This window comes from Drosophila willistoni, chromosome 3R (genome assembly GCF_018902025.1).
Source record: "Drosophila willistoni isolate 14030-0811.24 chromosome 3R, UCI_dwil_1.1, whole genome shotgun sequence".
NCBI classification, from domain to species: domain Eukaryota; kingdom Metazoa; phylum Arthropoda; class Insecta; order Diptera; family Drosophilidae; genus Drosophila; species Drosophila willistoni.
This window is the reverse complement of record NC_061086.1, coordinates 19485473-19509013: the sequence shown is the minus strand read 5'-3', so window position 1 is coordinate 19509013 and position 23541 is coordinate 19485473. Positions and strand designations below refer to the sequence as shown.

At 36.4% G+C, this 23541-nt stretch overlaps 1 protein-coding gene across 4 annotated transcripts; it reads left to right on the top strand.

Annotated features, from left to right (window-relative positions):
* Positions 1 to 6259: 6259 nt before the first annotated feature.
* LOC6647840 (serine-rich adhesin for platelets) lies at positions 6260 to 20220 on the top strand. Of its 4 annotated transcripts, none has more exons than XM_047013507.1 (11): positions 6260 to 6423; positions 10036 to 10513; positions 10738 to 11474; positions 12485 to 12603; positions 12692 to 13505; positions 13569 to 13949; positions 14008 to 17157; positions 17221 to 17379; positions 17610 to 18041; positions 18697 to 18810; positions 19874 to 20220. In XM_047013507.1, exons 1-10 carry the CDS (start codon positions 6406 to 6408, stop codon positions 18718 to 18720), a joined length of 6312 nt encoding a protein of 2103 aa, XP_046869463.1. In that variant the 5' UTR covers positions 6260 to 6405; the 3' UTR covers positions 18721 to 18810; positions 19874 to 20220. The 4 variants fall into 4 exon arrangements, with proteins under 4 accessions (XP_046869463.1, XP_046869462.1, XP_046869465.1 ...); XM_047013506.1 differs by having other exon boundaries at positions 17610 to 18052; XM_047013509.1 differs by lacking the exon at positions 17610 to 18041.
* Positions 20221 to 23541: the final 3321 nt, after the last annotated feature.

Sequence of the window (23541 nt, the reverse complement as noted above, 5' to 3'; positions counted from 1 at the left end):
ATGGGTGTGTGCACATCTTTATTTAATTAACATATTTTATTTGCTTCACTTTCCTCGAACATCTCTTCGTTTGTGATTTATGCCTGGCGTTTTGTGCATTTTTATGTTGCCTTTTAGTCATTATTATCATTGTGAGGATGATGATGATGACGATGAGGATGAGGATGATGATGATGATGTTCATAGGCAACTCGTTTGGCATGCCAGACATGTCCAAGAATTGGTATCAAAATCAGAATCATTATGCCACGCCCCTACCCTTTTGGCCATCTCGCCATATTATTAATTGAGTGCATTAGTCAACTTCTTGTCTGCAGTTTTTCTATTGTTAGGCTTCTTGCCTTCATGTTGCCTGGCGGTAAGTGTGACTAATTTTATTTGATTTCATTCTATATATTTATCGTTATTTTTTTTTCTATATTTCGTCCACCCCTTATGCACCCTATTCAATTTGATTGCATTGTTGTCCACATCAAAATGTCGGCTTTCAAAATAAAATTAATTTTCACTTACTGTGCCAGCAGACTATATGCTTATTTATAGTATGAGTGTATGTGCTTATGTGTGTGTGTGTGTGTGTGTGTGTATCTGCCAGATACAAAACATTCTTCAAATAAATTGTCATCAAAATGTGATTAAATTTTATTGTGTGCTGCAGCATAACATTTATATTTAGATATTAAACAACAAAAATATTTTTCACACATTGTTAAGGCCCCCAAAGCCGAATTGGAAATTTTAAATGCAAAATCGAACAGGTGCATACATAGAAAGATATCCGCATGTGTGTTCTAAATTATCATTAGATTAGATTTTTATCCAATTACTCATCAAGAATTTCTACACACATATATAAAGTGATGTTTTTTATGCCCATTACCGAAATGTTAATGGCTTATTTTCATATACTTAAAGATATAAGTATAATTTAGTTATTTAAATCCTGTTTAGATTTACTTTAAGCGCTAAATAGTTGATGACATAACGACTCCCCGAAGTATTCTCATTATCCAGGGCCACACAAAATACAAAATTACGAGTATTTCCAAATAGGTGATGCATCAAAAACTCATTTATATCGTACACACTTTACCGTATATAGATACACTTTGTTCATATATGTATGTATGCCCATGAATGAATAATGTTTGTGGGTTGGTGTTAGGCACAGATATTTAATTTTGGCCTAACATCAATCATTTAGCCCATAACACCAGCAACAGCAACAACAGATGCCTCTCAGCATGAACAAATATTTAAAGGGTTTAGCTTAAATGTAAAAATTTGTATAACCTCTAAGGAATGTAATCAGTTATTTCGCAATTCCAACTCGACATGTTAATACTCTGTATCGAGACCTTAACAGATTTCAAACAATATACTTTAGACTCTCGTTGAGTCTTTTGTTACTTTTTATGTAACTGCATTTTTTTTTATAGATTTTTTACTTTTGTCACACTTTGCTTTCAATTTGGAACATCTTCCTAGGGCAAACGATGTGAAAAAAAACTGAAATAGAGAAATCAATAAATTACCGATGAACAAATGAACGTAGGAAACGGAAGGAAAGTGAAATCAAAGAAGAGAGAGAAAGCGGAGAAAATGTGTCACTAAGGGCACAAGAAAGGAAATAAATTAGAAATAGGAAATCAAAACTTCAAACGGAAGCAAACGGTCAGCTAAAAAGAACAACAAAAGATATAAAGCCATAGAGAAGGATAACAACTGATAACGAAGGATAAGATTGGAAAGGTGAAGAGCAGACATTTAATTGCCATGGGAACTTCAAGTTTAAGAATTTCTGTGAATTTAAATTTTAAGTAATCAATCCTCTTACACTTCAAACTCAGGAGACTATTAACCCAATTATAAGCAGGGCACACTAGAATAGTAAATGCAACTCTCAAAAGCCATTTAAACATTATGGGTGCAATAAAAATTATAAATAAAAGTCAGCACATACAGTGGAGGCAAAAAATATGGACACATCTACTTTTCTTTCTTTTTGATCAATATTTTTGATACCTAATACCAGAGGCTTTTGGTTATCGCCATCGTTTCTTTTAAACTAAACAACTAGAAATAGGTGATATGCAAACTCTGAATTTTTTATGTTTTTTTCGGTATTTCGACTTGTCATCATTTTTTGTCATTGATTAATTCTAAATTTATATTAAATAAAGAGAGGTAATTGAGTACTGCGCCGAATTCATTCGGCATTTAAATAATTTGTTAGTTTGGTCACAACTATAACTTTTTCTACGTGTCCAAAAAAAGTAAAGTCAATTTGAAACATTTTTGAAAAATTTTGGCCATTTTAAATGTGAGGCTCATCAAAACACAGGTTAAATCAAGCGTCTGTTGAACTACAGATTGAAACCATTCACTAGTATTATAAAAAAGTAGTATAAAATCAAAATTAAAGAATGAAAAATCAATGTCTTATTATTTTCTTTGCTGCCACTGTATAGACACTCAACTAAGAACATGCCAGCGCACTCCAAGGGAAATATTGCATGGCAATGTTTATGTATGGCGCGTTCTCATTAAGCAAAGTGTTCGATAATTAAATCGAAATGTAAATCACAGCATCGGTTGCCACCACACACACACACACACACAGACAAAAGCACCCTAAATCCCCATTCACACGTTGGCACTCCAACATGCCGCACACATGGGGCAATTAGCAGGCGATCAGCATGCAGCTGTTTAATTGCCACTAAAGCAAAAGTTTTTCTTATATTTTAAAATAATAGAGAGGAGCATATGGAGGAGGCAAATTGTTGTCCACTCAGTAGAGAAAACCATTCAATACAATCAATTCAAAAGGAATCGATCGACTTACTGGATACTTTATTCAAAAGAGAATCATTAAAATTGGATGTACATCGTCTACTTCCTCGGAATTTCTTTATAATTTTTTATATCTTTCTTTATCCATTGTCTAAATATACCCTTTAATGCCATGGGTAGTGGAAATAATCAGCAATCAGCCATCAATAAGAAAAACAACAACTGAAAAACAATAATATTGAGAGAAGTCTATCAAAAGCGTTTGCCTTTTTTCCTTTCTTTTTTTTTTGTTTTGCTGTTGTTTTATTTTGTTTATTTTCAATGAGCGCGAATGATTTTAATTGGATTTTGATATGTGAACAAAGATAGAGATGGACAGAGAATGAGAGACAGAGACAGAGAGGGGAAAGCGAGAAAGATATAACAATTTCCACCACCACCCACCTATTTGGCCTGCCGTTTTCTTTCAATCTTTCTTTCTAGAGCATTTTTACACACAATCTTTAGAGTATGTACGAGTGTATTTTTATTTTTAGTCTTGCGGTCTAACATTGAAAATTTTCATGTCTAATTCTGTTCATAATGTTGTTGTTAATAATAATATTATTATTATTATCGGATTATTATGTTGATGACATGGCCAGCCAATGGGGCGTATGCGCAATGCGCGTGTTTGATCCCTTTATAATTGGAATTAAATTAATAAAGTGTGAATAAACGTATAGCAGAAGCAACAAACAAAACAAGCATACATATACAATATATCCATTCAATTTAATTCAATAATAAATATCTCAATATATATACCCATTAGAGAGGCAAACGAAATTCTTTTTTTTCGATCTTACCAAGCATTTATATACTATTTTTAAGTTAATTAGTATGACAAACTATTTTACTCCATTTACTATCAATTTATACTTTCAGAAAAGTATCATAAAGTAAATACTCTTTTAGCACTTGACAAATACAAGAACCTCGAGATCTGTTGTTAATTCTTCAGCGGTTATAGAACCCATCCTTATGTCCTATTTTATTTGCCTTAAGCAAAAGTCTATATATTTAATAATTATAAAAATCAGTCTATTATAAATATTTGCTAAAATAAAACAAACAAAAATCTTATCATGGAATGCCATAGACCGAGACCAACACCCTTGCTGTTGTTTTTGTTGCCTTTCTCTATAGTTTATATTGTTATTCGTGGTATTGTTGTTGTTGCTGCTGTTATTGTTGGTGCTTGTGTGGCCATATCGCGCCTTGGCTTTCTTCATTAGTGCGTTTTAGTGGGCGACTTGCCAAACATTTTCTTAAACAAATTGTCGTCGCGCTCGACAACATTCCGCGCACTTGCCTTGCGCCTTACTACCGCCCTGGCGACGGCGACGACGACGACTACGACTACGACGGTGCCGATGGCGGCGACCCAGTGTGACACACTGTGCTAGTGTTTCACTGCGACTGTGTGACTCTGCGCACATATTGCTTACATATTTTTAATTAAAAATCCAACTCGTATACTCGTTGGTTTTGGCCATCGAAGTTGCCAGCCGAAATCTAAATTCGAATTCAAATTGAAATTGAAATCCAAAAGCATCTTACGCATTTGCATCTGTTTTGCCTGTTGCAAGTTTTCCCTCTTTCTTAAGTTTTTCTTTTTGGGTGCAATCGCGCTCTGTCTGATGTATGGTAACATGTGTACGAGCGTGTGGCGCTCCCCCCGCTGTATATCTCCTCTTTGCCCCGCCGAAATTGAAAAGTTCCCTTGGCCAACTGCGCCTTTTGCTTATGCTGTCGCTGGCTTCTCATTTGATTTCGCAAATAGTTTTTTTATACTCTTTGAAATTGAATGGGAAACTGGATTCCTTGAATTAGTTTGCCACACAATGCGGCAAATAAGAATTTAATATTCTTTAAATTCTAAACAGATTTTCTGTTTAGATTTGAGGATTAAAAAGAAAACATCTCATTAAAGAAAGATCTTAAGAACTTTGATAATTGTAAATTTTATTACTAAGATTTTATTAAATTAAATTCTTTTTATACGTAAAAAACAATCGGTATTATTGTCTAGCAAGAATTCGTTTATAAAAAAAAGAGTATACAAAGTAAAATTTTTGGTAATTTTGAAATTTTTGCCAATTTTTCGCTAAACTTTTTGCGGCATTTTTGGCGCATGTTTTGTCAAACGAACACAAATTTCTGTGTCTGTGTGTGTGTGTGTGTATTTACATAGAGGTGTGGTGAATTGGTAGGGGGATTGTGGGGTATGGAAAGATGAATTAAATTAAAAATAAAACTATAGAAGATTGTAATTAAATAACTAAAAACAAAAATAAGCATTCTAGCAGATAGACAAAGACTATTGTGTACCAAAAATAACTAAACTGTATATACATATGTATACTTACATATGCATATGTATATGTATGTATGTAGGTATAGTAGACTATATGGCATGAGACTGAAGAAGAAGAGGATGACGGTGATGATGATTAGATGACGAAGAAGAAGACAAAGTGCAAGAGACCTGTCGTGACAGCAATCGCTAGAGAGATAGAAATTCGCCTAAAATGTCCAATAAATCGATTGTATACGAAAAAACTGAAATTTTCATTACTAAATTTGATTATAGTTTGTGCGAAATGTTAAATATATAAATTGTTATATGAACTGCTGAATATATTGTTTATTTCAACTGGTTTATGAACACATAGATAAACTGTATCTCTGGAGGCAACAAAATGTAACAGAGGCAAACAAGAAAATGCTATGTAAAACACTTGTTTCAATGTCATATATTTTTTGTTTGGGGTTTGCCAATGTTTTCTTTTCTTCAAACACAAACAAATGCTCAGCTGGACAAATGCTTAAATCAATCAATCAGTCAATCAGTCAATCAATCCATCACTCAGCCAGTCAAAAGCCAAACTAACCACCATCACCTGCCCGCATTCCCTCAGCAGTCAACGCTATGCGTATAATTCTCATTATTCTTACATTTTTTTTGTTCGTCTCCTTTTATTTTATGTATCTTTGAGATTGCGTTATTCACATCTAACACACATATAAACACACACACACACACACAGTTCACCGCACCATCACACACTCTCACACTGTCTGTGTGTGTTTGTGTGCGGTTGTGTGTCCCCTATGCATGTGCTCTTCTCGTCTCGTATTTTTTTTCGGTTCTTTCTAATATATTTATTTTTCTTGCTTTCGGTTTTTATGCGCACATTTTTATGCATCAAATTTTAACTTTTTGTTTGTTTTGGGTTTTCCTCAATTCTATTCTATTCGTTTTTCTTTTGTCACCAAAAAGAAAAACGAATGGAAAATGAAAATCAAAAAAGAATACAAAAAAAAAAAAGAAAAATTAAAAGAAAAACAAAATTCGAATATGTTTCTATCATACAAAAAACAACAAACTTTTTGCAGATTTTTGATTTTATATCCCCATCATCACAACCACCACCACCACCACAACTACAACTACTACAACTACAACAACTATAATAAGTACAAGCACCAACAGCTACAACAACAACAACAACAACAACAACAACTACAACGACAACGATATCATCAACGACGTCAATTGCGACGATGGCTGCCATAAACACGGTAAGTACGCGATCAAATTCACCGACCACAAACAGCATAATGGCAGAAACGATACACAGGATCCTAATGTATCAGGTTTTTGGTGTACCATCATATACAAGATCCATGAAATCTTATAGAATCTCTATATAGAACTAGTATTTTAAATATTTTAAAGTACATTTACTACATAAACCAGAGAAATATGCAGAGAACTGGGCCAAACCAACCTGACAGAACGATCCTGTTTTTATTCTTTTTTGTAAATTTTTTAATTACTCGTATTTTTTCTCGCCAATTTATGCCCTATGGAAAATTTTTTGTATCCTATCTGAAACATTCATTGTCAATTATTGTATATTGAGCTACAAAAATGGGGTTCTCAGGCAAACATTTAAAAATCAATAACAATTTTCAGCAGACTACAAGAAAAAAATTAATCTATTTAGTGTTGCGAAACGTCAAAAAGAACAGCCAAAAAAGATTCGCTTCATTCATAAACTTAAAGTCATAAAGATAAAGATAAACAAATAGAAATGTAGAGTTAATTCATAAAAATCATTAATTGCCGGTTAGATAGAATTACTACTTGCCTTCTTAATCTAAATAATTTTAGAATTCCTCAAGCTCTTTATAGAAAATAAAATATGTATAAGACAAATAGTTTTATACGATAACTTTCAATAGAAAATGAAAACATTATAAAGTAGTTGGCAACAGTTATGCTTCTTATAGTTGACCTTAATTTGAATGAGAACGTAACCTAGTTAGAGAAGCACTAAAATTACTAAGCAAATCGACGTATTTAATCAATTTATTCAGTTAAGTCAGTTTGTGTGAATGTTGGGCCATGCCAACTGTATAAATAAGGGTTTGAATGCCATAAACTAATTACAATGACGAGTAATCAAATAATGTATTTAACTCAAAATATTACGTATACGAGGTGTGTAAAACACAAGCGGAAAGCATTACGCAAAATGCCATAACTTAAAAAGGCAGTTCAAAGGCATATTCCGGCATATTCTCTCATAAACAAGATTTCTTTCATTTCTTTTTTTCCATATTTCTTGAAAATTTCAAATAAACACAAATATGCTGCCAGGCGCAGACATGGAGAGATGATGAATCTGTTATTGATGATGACGAAGGCGAAGCGTATAGCCCTTCCCACTGCCATTGCCATTGGCGTTGCCTGATGAAACATGTGTTTCGGCTCATTTTACTAATAAGCAAAAGACCGGAGACCAATGACAAATTGCCGCCTCGGCAGGACTTTAGCGTTTTCAATTTAAATATTGACATACATATACCCATATGCAATATGCATACATATATATATTTTATAAATATGTATTATATCATACTTATAAACAATCATCAGCAATCTCAGACTCAAAGTCTGTTGTGCAAATTTATGAAAGAAATTCTCAATACATTGCCATACAAAGGGTATATTTATTTAAGGCGATTAGTATACAACAACATCACAATTCTGTTAAAACCCCATTCATAAATTAATATGGACCCACATTATTCTCTAGTATTTTGATGAAGTAACTGAAATTTGTCATTATTTTTCATCTTCAATTACTTATCACTAGTAAAGTCCCTTTAAAGGGTATTGAAACTTCATCATAAAAACCTGATACAACGCTTTTTTCTGGGTTTTTCCGCCGTCAATGAAACAGGCACCTCTTCATTCTTTATTTTTTTTGCTTTCCTTCATCAGACTCACCAGTTTGGTCTTTTCCCGTTTTCATTCTTTCATTTATTATGCTTGGTGGTTGCTCTTTTTTTATGTTTTGTGGAGTGACATTGACATTTGATTGACATACGAATCATACTGTAAAAATATACATACGTATGTACATATATATACATGACGGCCTGCATCCATAAAAAGTGGAAAAAAAAAACTGGCTAGGTAAAAGTGGCAGCAGGCAATTGGTGTATCCACCATGTCGTAACAGGATATATCAAACAGCCTACACAACCCAGCACCATGAGCACCAGCCGACCCGCTGTGATGAATGAAACGACAGCCTGGCATGCTATGGAGACGAGAGATTTTTTTCTTTTTTATCATTTAGGACACATAAATCTTAAGCGCCATACAGACACAACAAATAATCATTTAATGATCCCCGCTTTGATTTAGTGTGAAAATAATTGATGTGAGCAAAAATTAAATATGCTTACGGAGAATGATGTGAGTGAGATTGTTAAGATGGATTGCAGTTTTCCAAGTAAAATTTGATAGGACATTTATGCTCTTTGCTTTAATTTGAATTGAAATCTAAGTTAATTGTTAAAACATTCAATAAAAGGAATAGGAATATTCCATTTGTTGGCACTTCCGATCCCATTGTGAGCCAACGACAAGGTTATCAAAACAAATGTGAATCGATAAATCTAATTTACTTTACTTGCCTATATAGTATTTTATCTGTAGAATATGCCCATATATATTTCATAGCCCCAATGCACAAATGAATTTAAATAAACAAAATTCGGGCTAAGATAACATTAGGCAGTTTGCGTACACCACATTAAGTTGGCCACTTGTGGCTCCATTTCCAAAATTTTTGCTTAATGCCAATTTGCTCATTATACAGAGCGTTGGCTGTTTTCTTGTTTTCTTTCTTATTTTTTCTTCCTTATTTTTTTTGTGTATGTTGTTGGGCTAGTTGTTTTTTTTAAATAGAACTTAAACAATAATAAAAATTCGTGTTGTTTATTTATTCAACGTGAAATTTTATGCGCCCAAAAGCAAGAAGAAAATTTATGCCCAATGTCTTGGACTTCATTTGGTTTTCAATTTAAATGTGTTTTGTCGTTGTGGTCAGCATAGAGCCCAAGCTGAGAAATTGTTAAAATATAAAATAATGAACATTTTATTTTATATAAATACATATTTATGTGTGTATGTAAATGTATTTACGGGTAATTTCAGGCCACATTAATTGGACATTGGCTGCGGTTTATGAGTTATTTTAATTATTGCCTCACATTGATATGGCCGCCGCCACATGCCTCAAAAAAATGACTGACACTCGTTAGTGCATCATGAGTTATTGCTGCATTTTTATCTATTTTTCGCTCCTTGGTGGTTTTTATTGTATTTTAATTTATTTACTTGTAGATAGACCATGTCGGGTGCGACAATTAAGAGGGGTGAATAATTATTAAATTTAAAGGGTTAGTCAGAGCCAAAACAAAAGCCAGAAATGTTGAAAAATATAAATATTTACTGCGAGACTTTTTACCTTCAATGTTGTTCAACACGTCGTATACTCAATTTCCGTGCTAAAATGACGCAGAGAAGAATGGTCAAAAGGGGTGGGTGGGAAAGGAACTTGTGTCTTAAAGTGAAATGCATTTAAATTCAATTAATTATGCGACACGTCGTCCATTAGGCGACAGTTGCTGTGAATTATCAATAATCTCAACTAATCTCGCCTGACAGCAGCTATTGCTGTCTTGCTTTTGGCAATTGTTTGAATCTATCTCTTTTTGTCTTGCTCTCTTCCTTTCTCTGGCTTGGTCACACACACATACGTATATATATACACATGTCTGGTATATTGTCATCCATTGAGTAGTGTTTCTACATTTACATTTTGCCCGCAGGTACCAAAGAGCATACATTTGCCTTTGACGAGTCTCAGCAGTGCGCCGCGTGTGTTGATGTGCAGCGCCTCCGTGGGCACTGAAGCTTCTGTAACATTGCAACTAAGAGATGCAAACAGCAGCACTGGTGGCAGCAGCAGCAGCAGCAACAGCATCAGTAGTACAACAACTAAAACAGCAACAGCAACAGCAACAACATCAACATCTGCTGCAACAGCAACAGTATCTTCATCATCATCCCAACCAGCAGTATCATCATCAGCGCCAGCGCCAACGTCATCATCATCATCAGCATCATCTTCCCCAAGTAGCAGCAGTAGCAGTCAGCAAACTCAAACCAATGGCGTCACAGCGCCAGCCACGTCGTCGTCGTCGTCAGCAACATCAACGACAACGTCGGCATTAGAGAATGCATTGACCATTGGCTATCCGGATCCGGAAATGTTGGCAGATGTTTTGGGCACCATACAGACAGCTTGTAAGTAGACCAACCAACCAAATGCAAAAGGCATAGCCTATATATACACACATTTAGAAATGCTTTGTCTAAATAGAACAACTGCATACAGATCTATTATCCAGGGTCGCAATCACAGAGCAAATTGTTTCAATTTCATTAGCGTATACGAAAGATGAATTGCCAAACATTTCCAATAATTTTGTGATAAACTTAACTTTTAATTTACTAATAACTCATTACAGCCCTCAAGAACAACAACAATAACAGCAACAGCAGCAGTAACAATAATACAGTAACAGGAGCAACATTAAGCAATAGTCTTGGAAAGTCAAGCAATGGCAATCATTTAAGTAATCCCAACAAGATAACCATTACCAGACGGAGTGTGCAAACAGTCAGCACATCAACCAACACCAATTCCACTGGCAATACCAATAGCAATAGCAACATCAGCAGCAGTACCGGCAACAGCAACAGCAACAGCAACGGCAACGGCAACGGCAGTAGTGGCAAAACCAATACTAGCTATATTAAAAACTGTTTGATACGCAGCAGCAGTTGCAGCAACACGGCCACAAATGTCACGACTCTGGCACAGATTATGAGCAATAGTAGTACCAGCAGTGCAGCCAGTTTACTTAATCAGCATAATAACAATAGCAACTGTAGCAATAGCAGTAACTTTAGCAACGCCTCATCGGTTGGCAGCAGCATTAGCATTGGCAGCAACAGCAGCAGCAACAGCAACGACAGCAACAGCAGCAGCGGCGGTGGACATAGTTTGAGTTTTAAGAGCAATGGTAGACATGTTCCTGGCAGCAGCAGCAACAATAGTAACAGCATTGGCGGGCTAACCGCATCGTCAGTATCCGCAAATACCGCATCAACAACTGGCATTGGCATCGTCAGTGTTGAAGCCCCGAAAAAGAATCGCCCCAAATTATCCTCACCAACACGCCACGGACCGCAACAGTGCCAGGTGCGTACCATAGCCGCATCATTATATTTGAAAATTCACATATATGTACATACATGCAGACATATCTACATATAAATATATAAGTACGTTTGTTTTGTGGTCTCCTATGTGGTCTAATCGCTAATTTATTGCTGGCTGCCGCTATTGAGCCGCGGCCATGTCAGAATCATGTCAAAAGAGACTCAGGCCACAAAAAAAAAAAAACAAAAAGTGCCGAATGTCGAGTGCGGAGTGCCGTGCAATATTTATAAACAGACATTAAGGTCGTCCCGGCCGACTGGTCGAATGGCAGGTACAACGTCAATAGCGAATCCAAAGTGCCTCGTACTCGTAAAAAGCCAGACACCGAATTACCACTTAGAACTAATATTATGGCCGTAGTCGGTTGTGTATTTTTTGTTCTGGTGCACGGCGCTAATTGAGCATAGAGATCACGTCTAGTTAGCTGCAGATGGGCGCCTATAACGTAGGTGGATTCATTTGTTCATGACATGAAAGAGAAAATACTTTATTACTATTAAGATACTTGTCCAAGAATTTAATACGAATCTAATGGAAATTAAATCTTATCCACTTTTGATGAATAGTTAAATGGTATCCATTACAAGAAGTAAATCTCTAAAACATATAAGTTCGAGCAACCCTCGCATTAGAAATGCTGCACGTTTGGCTTATTGCCAATTAAACTGACAGCCGCTCAAAGTCGCTACGAATTTCAGAACAAGTCTCATTTTGCTCATCATCATAGAAAGAGAAAGAAAAGTGAATTTGATGATGATATGTTTAGTATGAAACAAGGTATTGCAGGTGTTTCATGAAACTTTGAATCGAAGATTTCATCTGATTCATTAAGAGATTACACATACGACATGTGGTCCATGTAAATATTCCCAGCATGGCCACATAGACACAGAAAGATAGAGAGAGAGAGAGAGGATTGACGCGACATTTTGGCCATCGATGACGCGCAATACTTGATGCTAATTACATTTTTTTTTTCCTTTTTGTAGATTTGCTGCAAAATCTTTGGAAATGCTTCGGCGTTGGCCAAGCACAAACTGACGCACAGCGACGAACGGAAATACATTTGCGCGCTTTGCTCTAAGGCATTCAAGCGGCAAGATCACTTGTAAGTAAATGAAGCATAACACTAAATCCACCCACTGTCCACCAGCTCACATTGGCTTATGTATGTATGTTCTCTCTTTAATGCACAGAAACGGACATATGATGACTCATAGGAATAAGAAGCCTTACGAATGTAAGGCAGATGGCTGTGGCAAATCCTACTGTGATGCTCGCTCATTGAGACGTCATTCGGAGAATCATCATACTGGATCTGGCACGTCCACAACCAGCACTAGCACCAACACCAGCAATATCAATCAATCGCTCTCGCCCATCGCCAGTTCGAGTGGAGCCAGCTGCAGTAGCAGCAGCAGCAGCAGCAATAGCAGCAACAGCAGCATGGGCGTTGGCATGACAATGGGCGTGGCAACCAGTACACTCAGCCTGTCACCGGCCACAGCCAGCGGGGATGCCAGCTCTCCAGATGGTGCCACCTGTATACGCACTTACATTTCCACCGGCAGCTCTGTGGTCGATGCAGCTACAGGCATCGCTCTTTCCGATGAGCAAATCAAGGCCATGAACTTGCCGATTAAGACCGGAGTGACGCTTCTCTCGCCCACCACATCGACATCCTCGATTGCCTCGTCCAACGCGTCATCATCAACGTCGTCGTCGTCATTGGCATTAGTGTCGGCATCCTCGACAACAGCCATGGCTCCATCCTCGGGACCGGGTACATTAATTGCCACTTCGCCAACCATAACCCTGGCTGATGGCAGTAGCCTGGAGGGTGAGGGTCTCACACGCGAACAACTGGATCTCATTAGCAAGATAATGCAGCAGACAAAGCAAACGAGTGCCCAGGTGACTGTGTCCTCGCCCACCAGCATTAGCTCCTACAAAATCAACACAAACTCAGCGCCAACACAATCCAGGCCACGCACTTGGAACATGCAATTGGTGAGTTTTTTGATTAACAATTTAGATGGATCACCTGATTTCATTGTTGTTTTCTACTCTTAGCTCAACAACTCACAGAATGTCACAGTCACCGTTGAGGATGGTACAGATTTGGTTCCCTCATCCTCATCCTCCTCCAGTTCGCCGGTCGAGGTTAAAGAGGAGGAGCTCAGTCCACAGCTGGTGGCGGCCATCAATCCGCATCTGTTGAATATTGTCAAACTGGACAAGCCAGTCGAGTGCAATTTGTGTCACCGAAAGTTCAAAAACATACCTGCCCTCAATGGGCATATGCGTTTGCATGGCGGCTACTTTAAAAAGGATGCCGAAAGCAAACGCAATGAGAAAAAGGACTCCAATGGACCGCCACTGCAGACAGCTAGCATTGGGGTACGAGCCCTGATTGAGGAGAAGATTATTAGCAAGCGCAAGGATATAAACAAGGTAAGTCAAAGCAAATAAAAATGAAATTCTAATTCCATCCATTCCCCTCTCTTAACAGGGTTCTTTTGTGGTCCCCGCCCCGCCAAATAGTAATTGCGCTACAACCACATTGAGACGTTCGATCAGTGATCTGGAGAGTTTTCTCAATCCCAAGAGTAATGCGAACAGTATAAATAATGTCACGCCCACCACTACAACCGTTTTGCCAGCTGCCACCACAATTAAGAGCAGCAATGGTCTGAGTATACAACAAATTGGACTGCCACAGAGTATTGAGATCTTCAGCGGTGGACAGAAACAATCGAAAACACTAAATCTCGGCGGTGGCAGCAATACGATAACCATAACCACCAACAATGTGCCCACCACAACCACAATGAGTGCATTGACAGCCCTGAAAGCTGGCGGCACATTCAGCGGAGTATCAGCGTCGGCATCCACCAATACGGATCCCAAGGATTCCACTTTGATTGAGCTACTTAAGCGAGGGACACGCATAGCGGTGACTTCGAAGAAATCATCCCAAACATCTCACACACAAATGCAGGCCCAGATTCAGACACAAACTGTTGGCGCCCCTATAGCCGGAGGGGGGACTCTTACCGAACTGACAGGAATCGGTTCGAATAGTCGTCAGATTATCACCAATAATAATCGCACTGTGATCATACCATCCGACGTCCAAGTTGTATCCACCAAGAGCAAACTGAACACCCTTTCGAGTCTTGTGAGGGCCAGCAGCAACATTGGAGGCGGAAACACTATGACAAACGGCAACAATAACAACAACAACATTTCATGTCCAACTAATAGCATTTCCCTACCGGATGGTACACCATTGTCTTTGACAATTGCTCCCAGCCAAGACGGCACAAGCACTTTGACAGGCGCTCCAACTGGCGGTGTTATTACCAGCGGAGGTAATGGTGTCTATACTGTGACTTATACCAGCGATGGAACCGATCTCTTCGATGATGCCGAAGTCTACAATGTTACCGACACAGAGATGCTCCTGCAGACGGTTGATACCATGGAGTTGCTCAATAATGAAGAGGATGACGACGAAGATGCCCAGATGAAGAGCGAACATTCCGAAGAGTTTGCCCTACTCAGCGAGGCCGGCGATAGTGCGCATACGCAGCTGGTCAAGCTGGAGGCAGACAATACAAATAATGGGACAACAACCACAACAACAACAACAACGGCTCTGCCCACCTTCCAGCAATTCCATTCCAAGGAGCTAATCATGCAGAATAGCTCTCAGATCCAGGCCATAGCCAGCATGCGTGTTGGCAGTGTGTTGACATCGCCAATACACTCACCATTGGCCTATCCCACACCACCGTCTAGCCATGAGAATATGGCCCAATCTTCGCCGTTCATTGAGGATGCAGCTGCCCAGTTTGTGGATGCTACACACACTTTCTTTGGCGATAAAACAGACTTTTCGCACATCTATTTCAAGACCGACGATGGCCAAGAGACCCATGAGCAACTGAGTGCCAACGATAATGAAAAGATTCTCAAGTTGAAATCTGTGCTGGAGGAGAGCAGTTTTGATCCATCGATTAAAGTAGAAGATCTATTGAATGGCACTGAAGATGATACCGAGTGTGATTTGCGTGAGTTTGCCGAGACGAATCTTTCGTTTCTTGACGAGGATCAAGAGTTTCTCAATGATTCGCGTAATGCCACATCGCCACTATCCGAGTCCTTTTTCACCAGCGGCATTGGTTCTGCAGAGGATGTAAAGCAAGTTTTGCGAGAGGTGTTGCCCGATGAGAATATGCAATTGCAATTGTCAAGCGAGCAACAGGGTGAGAATATTATCGATCTCTATTATTTGCCTGGCTTGGCTCTTCAATCGCAGATGATGCCCAATTCCGAGGATCCATTGTTGTCGTCGTCCCCGCGTGAATTTGGACAGCAGCGACAATTGGGCTTACAGCAGCAGCAGCAGCAAACAGCAGTTGATCAACAACTCTATGAGCAGCCGAATGAATCACAACAACAACAACAGCAGCAACAAGCACAATTACAGCCACAATTACAACAAGAACAGCAGCAACAGCAACAACATCAAGAACCACAACAACAACAGCAGCAGCAGCAGCAGCAACAACAACATCAACAACTTTTACTTCCTCAGCAAACAGATTTTATTATGCCCTTGGTTAGTGGTCAAAATTTTGCTCCTGTTGCCAATCAACCACAATTTTTGGATACCAATCAACAGTCAATGACTCTCAATAGTATCCTGCAACCATTGCTCTATTGTGGTAATACCGTCAATGGCAATGGCAATGGCAATGATGCCATGCTTGTAACAGACTGCCAAACGAATGCATCCCAGCCACAAAGCAGCCTAGAGGCAAGTCTGCTCTTCACCTGCGGCTCCACAACTATTGTCAACAACAACATTAACAACAATAACAACAACAACAATAATAATAGCAGCAACAGTATGAACAACTGTAATTCCACTCTAGGCAGAACTCTAATGGGCACTCTGCCACCCACATTAATGCCAGCGCCACTTGCACCAGGCGTATCAAATTTACAGCCCTTGTCGAATCAAACAAATTCCATACTAAAACGTCGCCTACGCTCGAATGTATCGCAGGAGACACACAAATTCTCCAAATTCCATACCCTTTCACCGCACCGTTCCAAGTTGCGGAAACCATCGCGTACCCATTATACACCAGCACCCATGCTCAATCCGGACCGTAAGGGCACCGGACTCTATTGCAATGTTCGCAAACAAATGGGTCAGAATTCGATGTTCGATGGATTCGACGATGATTTCGGTGATCCGGTGGGTTTGGTCGATTTCTCTGACGAGTCAAAGGTGAATTTAGGCTCGACATATCAGGCTCAGATACCTGCCTGTAAACCATTTGAGGAGGCGGCCCACGATACACTTGGAGCTGAAATGATGTGGGATCCCGAAATACAGGAAGATGAGAAAATATTAATGCGCTATATAGATCTGAGTAAATCATCAGCCGTACCCATGGGCAGTCATTCCGAGGAGGTAGCTCTGCAAACCTTACTCAAATCGAAGGGAAATTCGGCAGCGGCTGTCCTCATTCTGCTTCAGACGCAGTCCAATGCATTCCAAATGAAGTGGACGGCCATCGAGTTGGAGCATTTTCTGCGTGGTCTGGAAAAGCATGGCAAGAATTTTGGCAAAATTGCCAATGAGGTAAGTCATTGCAAAGCACTGACCAAAAAGAAAAGTTCTGTATCATTTTCTTACCCTTTGAAGCTTGTCACCAAATCTTCTGGCGAATGTGTGCAAATGTATTATTTCTGGAAGAAACTCTGCGTCGATTATAAAGTGTCACATTTGAAAATGGAAGCAGTTGCCCATAGCACACCAGCCATAGAGAAGCCCTATGTATGCGAAATAGCTGATTGTTCGGCGGTAAGTTTTAATTAGAGTTTTTTGCATGATTGCATTTTGAAAACTAACAATTCCAAATATATGTACATGGAACACCTTAACACATAATACCTTACCACTGGCCCATCTCTCTCTCTCTCTCTCTCCCATACTCTCCCTTTAATTTCTTTCTTGTATCATACTCATAATGGCATCAAAAACGAAAAAAAAAAACCAAAAATTTTCCCTGCCTGTGTGCAAAAATATTGTAGAGCTTTACTTCGAAAGCGGCGCTGCACGGTCATGTACGCATACACGCTTATGGTCGTAACAACAACAACAACAACAACAACAACAGCAATAGCAACAACAACAGCAACAACAACAACAACAACAACAGTAATCAGCATGCCACAGCAAATGTAAATGCAAATGCCAGTTGCAACAACAACAACAACAATAGCAACAGCAATACAACTTACGCATGCGCGCCTCAAACAGCAAACAATGCAACTGCAACATCAGCAGCAACATCCACAGCAACATCCGCAGCAGCAACAACAGCAACAGCATATTCTAATAGCAACAATAATTCAAATACAGCCAATGCCAATGCAACAGCATCCACAGCAACATCCAAGTCAGACACAGGCAATAATACCAACGCCAGCGGCAACACCAAGGACGGTGATTTCCCCTGCAAGGTGTGCGGCAAGTAAGATTCCCCCAAGACAACTTTATTCCAAAACTTAAAAAAAAATACAAAAACTAAAACGTAAAATACAAAATTATTGGAAAAAGCAATTCAATTAACATTCGATTTTCGATCAATGAATTCGTGCTCGTATTGACTTGAGTTGAGACCGTAAAGCACGCTATATCGTAACTTAAATGACATTATATCCAATTTGAATAGCGTAAAACTGAACGAGTATTTGGTTATTATCATTGCTTTATTCATTACACTTTTTTTATTTTCTAAAATATACTTTCTGTTCAATTTTATTTCAAATTTTGAATATCTCGCTCACACTTTCTACTCACTATACTATTTTCTATACTTGCTATCTATCTATATATTGAGTTTGTAGTCTTTCTCTAACTCTATCTTTAGAATTTTTTCTCAAGTTTCAATTACAACAAATTTTCACAATTCTTTGCCATTTAGTTTAGAGAATTTCTTTTCCTATTTCTCTTTTGATTTGTTTCTTTTTTAATCATAAAAGCGATATTAATTGTTGTTATTGTTGTTGTATTGTATTGTTCCATGATGGCAATCCCCACAAATCAAATCAAAATCCAATTAAATCGAATACAAATCGAAAACAAATAAAATAAAATGAAATTGCAATTTTAAAGCGACGAGTCACAGTTCGAAAATAGAAGCAATCGTAACTGATATCATCAGCACGGCAAACTTGCTATGAATGAGCCAAAATTTAGCAAGCCAAGCAAACGCTGGCCAAATCTTCGGTAAGTACAATTGCAAACGAAACATTATTATCGTTTTATTCAGATTATGTTGATATGATATTTATGGTTTTGTTTGTTTGATTTTGTTTTTGATTTTTAACAACATTTACTTTTAAATCTTTAATTTCTATGTGGTGTTTGTTTTTGTTGTTTTCTTCTTTATATACATATATTTTTTTGCTCATTTTTGATGTCTTATTTATTCCCAATTAATTTCTTGTACATTTTTATACCCTACTAAAAAACAAACCCTTGCGCTAAATGATCAATTTGTATCTAATCTATTGTAAATATAATTCACAAAAACCAATTGGATGAGGGGCAATGACAAATTTCAATGTCTCAATTCTATTACATCTATATACACATATGAAAGCAGCTTGCTTTAGACGTGATCCAGAAAATTGGCCAATAAACTTATAAATAAGATGATCATTTGATCATATAACAAATCTGATCGCATCTGATCACAACTGAAGTTCAGCAGCCCTATTTTAGCAATTAAAGCGCACAGACAAAGATTAAACTCTAAATTCCTCTATATATGTAATTTATGTATGTATATCTTTTGTTCTCTTATGTATCTACTTATTTCACCTACATACACACACACATACACACACACATTTATGTTTCTCCAACAACAACAAAGAAAATCAGCTCTCTATTTTCCATAGTTAATAACAAAGCAATTTTAACTCCTCACAAGGCTAAGTAAGAAATATAATCTCAATCAAAAAAAAAAAAAAAACAGAAAATAATTAAACCAAAAAGTCAGATCAAAATTATATATACAAAATTGTTGCATGATACTCTAACTAACTGCCAAAATTAGAACTGTCCATCTATGCATGTACTTTGGTAAATATCTCTCTTTCAGTCTATCTTCCTCCTATATCTTTGGTGTTGTTTTAATAAATCTAGATGTCTATTCTATATACCTACTTATTTAGCGTATTTACTTAGTATTAATTGGCTTAACGAATTCCAGTTAATCATATATTCTAATCAGTCACTTTTTCTTCCTCTCTATCTCTCTTCCTCGCTGTATGTATTTTTTCAGAGTCTTCAATAAGGTCAAGAGTCGTAGTGCTCATATGAAAACGCATCGTGTACAGGAGCAGGATAATCAATCTGCCAATACAAAACAACAACAACAACAACAGTTAAATGCAATTCCAGTAGCAGCCGCAGCATCCGCATCCGCATCAGCATTGATTACGGCATCTGCATCCGCATCGGCAACCATAGCGATTATCACAACATCGTCGTCATAGACATGGATATAGAAAATTTGATTTGAAATTTGATTGACAATCGCGTTAAGCAAGCAGCCAAGCATTGTTTACCACATTTAGAATTTAATAATATATAGTAAACAAAACCCATGACAAAAAAAAGAAGCCAAAAGGGAAAATTATATGTATGTATCGTAAATATATAAATTATAACCTTGATGTTAAATAGGATAGCTACATAATCCAGTCGTAGTTAAAGACATGCAGAAATTCTCCATAAACCAATGCCACTTCCATACCCAATTACTCTCTTTCTCCCCCCCTCCCACAACCCAAAACCCACAACAAAAATCTATCTCTTTCTCTCTATCTGTCTAAAATCTCTAAAACTTTCTCAGTAGTTAAAATACATGCTATTTAGTTATAAGTCTAGACATATATTGATAAAAGTTCAAATTGAATTGTTATTAACTCAACTCTATTGTAGGCAAGTGCAATATTTATATTTAAATAATATGTATATGTATACCTACCGTATTTTTATAGTAGGCGTTTATTCAGCTTCTCTCGAACTGTAGGTTAAAAAACGAAAAACTCTATACTCTAAACTTAAAAGCCAAAAAAAAGTGAAAGGAGAAAACTATAGCTAAAGCTAAATCCAAATCTATGATAGCGCATATTTACTGTTAACTACAAGTTTTTCTACTCAAACAAATGAATACTCGTAATAAAAAAAAAACACACTACACTGATATTTTACTAGAGCGATAAATGTCTAGATTGTAAGAGAATCTCTATATATATAGTATATATATATATATATATACATATATGCGATATATGATTGTTGTTCTAGTTTTAAACAAAGCCAAAAACAAAAACAACTCTAAGTAGTTGAAATTTTACTTACAATTAGAAATACTCACTAAAAAAACAACCCTAAAACAATTGTACTTGCTATTTATGATAATGATTAATGATCATGATCTGGGTCAAATGAAAAAAAACCGAAAAATCTAGTGAAATCAAGTGATATTGAGTGAGATCAAAAACGATTTTAGCTAAACAAAAAACAAAAAAAGAATAAACACAAACAATTACACCCAAATTGTAAAACCAAAAATAAACATAATTAAGGAAATTTTAACTTTTAATGCTTAAAATTCTAAGAAAGTAAGTTGTGAGTGTAAATATATTTAATTATGTCTAGCAAATTACTAAAGATAAACAAATCTATGATGTTAAGAAAAAAGTTTACTTTTGAATTTCTCCACAATGCAAAAAAAAAGACATTAATTTATTTCATATAAGTATAGAAAGGAATCCCCCCTCCCCCAAAGAATTAAGTAAAGAGGCGACAATAAGCCTCATCTGCACACACATACCTACACACACACACACATACACACACGTACGCACACAGAGATTGTTTTATATAGTTAATAATAATTTAATGGTACAACAAAGTAAATTCTGCCAGTAATATTGAACAACAACAAGAATCACACGTTTTCCATTTGGACAGTGAGCTAATGTACTACAAACAAAACCAAAAACATGAAACTAATTGATCAATTTGATTAAACGTTCTCGAGCCGACGGTTAAGAGCGATTGGTATAGTTATATATTATTGACTATAATGTATGTATATTATACTTAATAAACTGTAGTTTAATGCATGCATTAAAGAAAACAACAATTTTAAAACAAAAGAATCCAAAGAAATACAAAATATAATTAATCTAAATAATTATATGTATTCGTATTAGTTAATAGCAGAGAAGCAAATGAAGTCGAAACGAAAGGACAACAAATAAACAGAAACCAAACTATTAGCAATTTTCATGGTTGTAATTTGCTAGTTGTGTGTGCTTATCTCAATTTACGATATTGTAAATACAAACTCATGTAACCATTTAAGAGTTACCGAAACCAGTCCCTGATTATGAAATACTCAAGCCAAATAAAAACCAAAAAGTAGATACAAAAAACTAAGATACATCTGAATAGAGATATATACATACATATGTTCTGTCTGTTGTTCTTTGCCTTGTTCTCACGCTCCCTTTTAGTCTTTCTCTTTAGACTCTAGAGTTAGTCACAGATTTAGTTGACAAACAGAAACATCATAATTACGACACACTAATATTTGATATTTTTTGGTGTTTTACAATAGATACATACATACATATGTATAATGTAGGCAAGAAAAAACAACAGATTAAAAATAATTACATATACTGACCCACCCAAAAACAGTTTGCACTTGCACCTTCAGAAACCGTTTCGTTGTGGGAACCCACCAAAGCGATTTAAAGACTTTTTTACATACAATAAACTACTCCAAACTACATATATGTATAGCTCCCAACCCTTCCTCCCTCCCTCCCTCTTTCACTGTATTTTTTAAATGAGATGAAAATTTGTTCTGTATGCATTTTCTTTTAGCACATTTGATTTTCCTGATTTTCATCGGAAGTGTTCTTTGTTCTATGCAAAAACTAAGGCCTTCAAAGTGTACATTTTAAGTATTATGAAATAGAGTCTCAACAAAAAATGAATGTTTAAATTGACTAAGTGAATGTTAAATTTAGCCAAAAATTAGTTTAAGAACTTGCTGTGTGTGTGTGACGGTGTAAGGATGTACATGGTTGATTGTATATATATATATATATGGTGTGTGTGTGTGTATGTACTTTGTTTCCTAAAGACAAAACCAAAAAAAAAAAACACAAACAAACAAACGACAAAATGAAGCTACTCTTCAAAGGCAAATTAAATATTTGTTTCTTTTTTTTATGATTATTATTTATTATTGATATTTAGATATGTATATTTATTTTGAATTTAAGTTTTTAAGTTTATGTACCTTATTTGTTGTGTTTACTGTGCAAAATCGTTTATCGTTTCGCAAATTAAATGATTTCTCATCTGTTTTTCTTACCAAACAAAATAAAGAAAACAAAATTCTTGATGCCTTTTTATTTAATCACTTGTGTGTGCTTATAGTATATGAAAACAAAACAGAAAAATAAAAAACCAAAAAAACCCAAATCAAACTCAAACAAAGTAGATACGACAATCGTTGAAAATTATCTATTATTTTCCCCATATACTATTACTTTGAATTACTATCTCTTTTCGATTACAAAAAAGAAAAAAAAAAAAAGAAAACACAAAAAGTGTTGAATAGAAACTCAGAGGCTCCATCACTCTTATTTGAATACTCTGCGTTGTGATTGCTCATTAAGTGTATGATGTATTTATACGATATATGATGACAACAAAAAACAAAAAAAAAATACTTATACATACTTAAAGAATTGTGTATATAATTAATTCTAAACAGACCCAGTGCTCATATAGCAAGTGTCTCACCGTCTACAACAAAAAAAAAAAAAGAATCTCAAAACTCAAATTATAAAGAGATTCAATATAGAAACTTCAAAATTAAATATATGCATACAAAAGTCGGTGTGTAAATGTCCGTAT

Excerpts from the sequence above, each read along its gene's own strand:
- LOC6647840 (XM_047013506.1), top strand. Across the intron at positions 11,475-12,484 it reads ACGGACCGCAACAGTGCCAG|ATTTGCTGCAAAATCTTTGG; the intron begins GTGCGTACCATA and ends TCCTTTTTGTAG. Across the intron at positions 17,380-17,609 it reads AAATAGCTGATTGTTCGGCG|AGCTTTACTTCGAAAGCGGC; the intron begins GTAAGTTTTAAT and ends AAAATATTGTAG.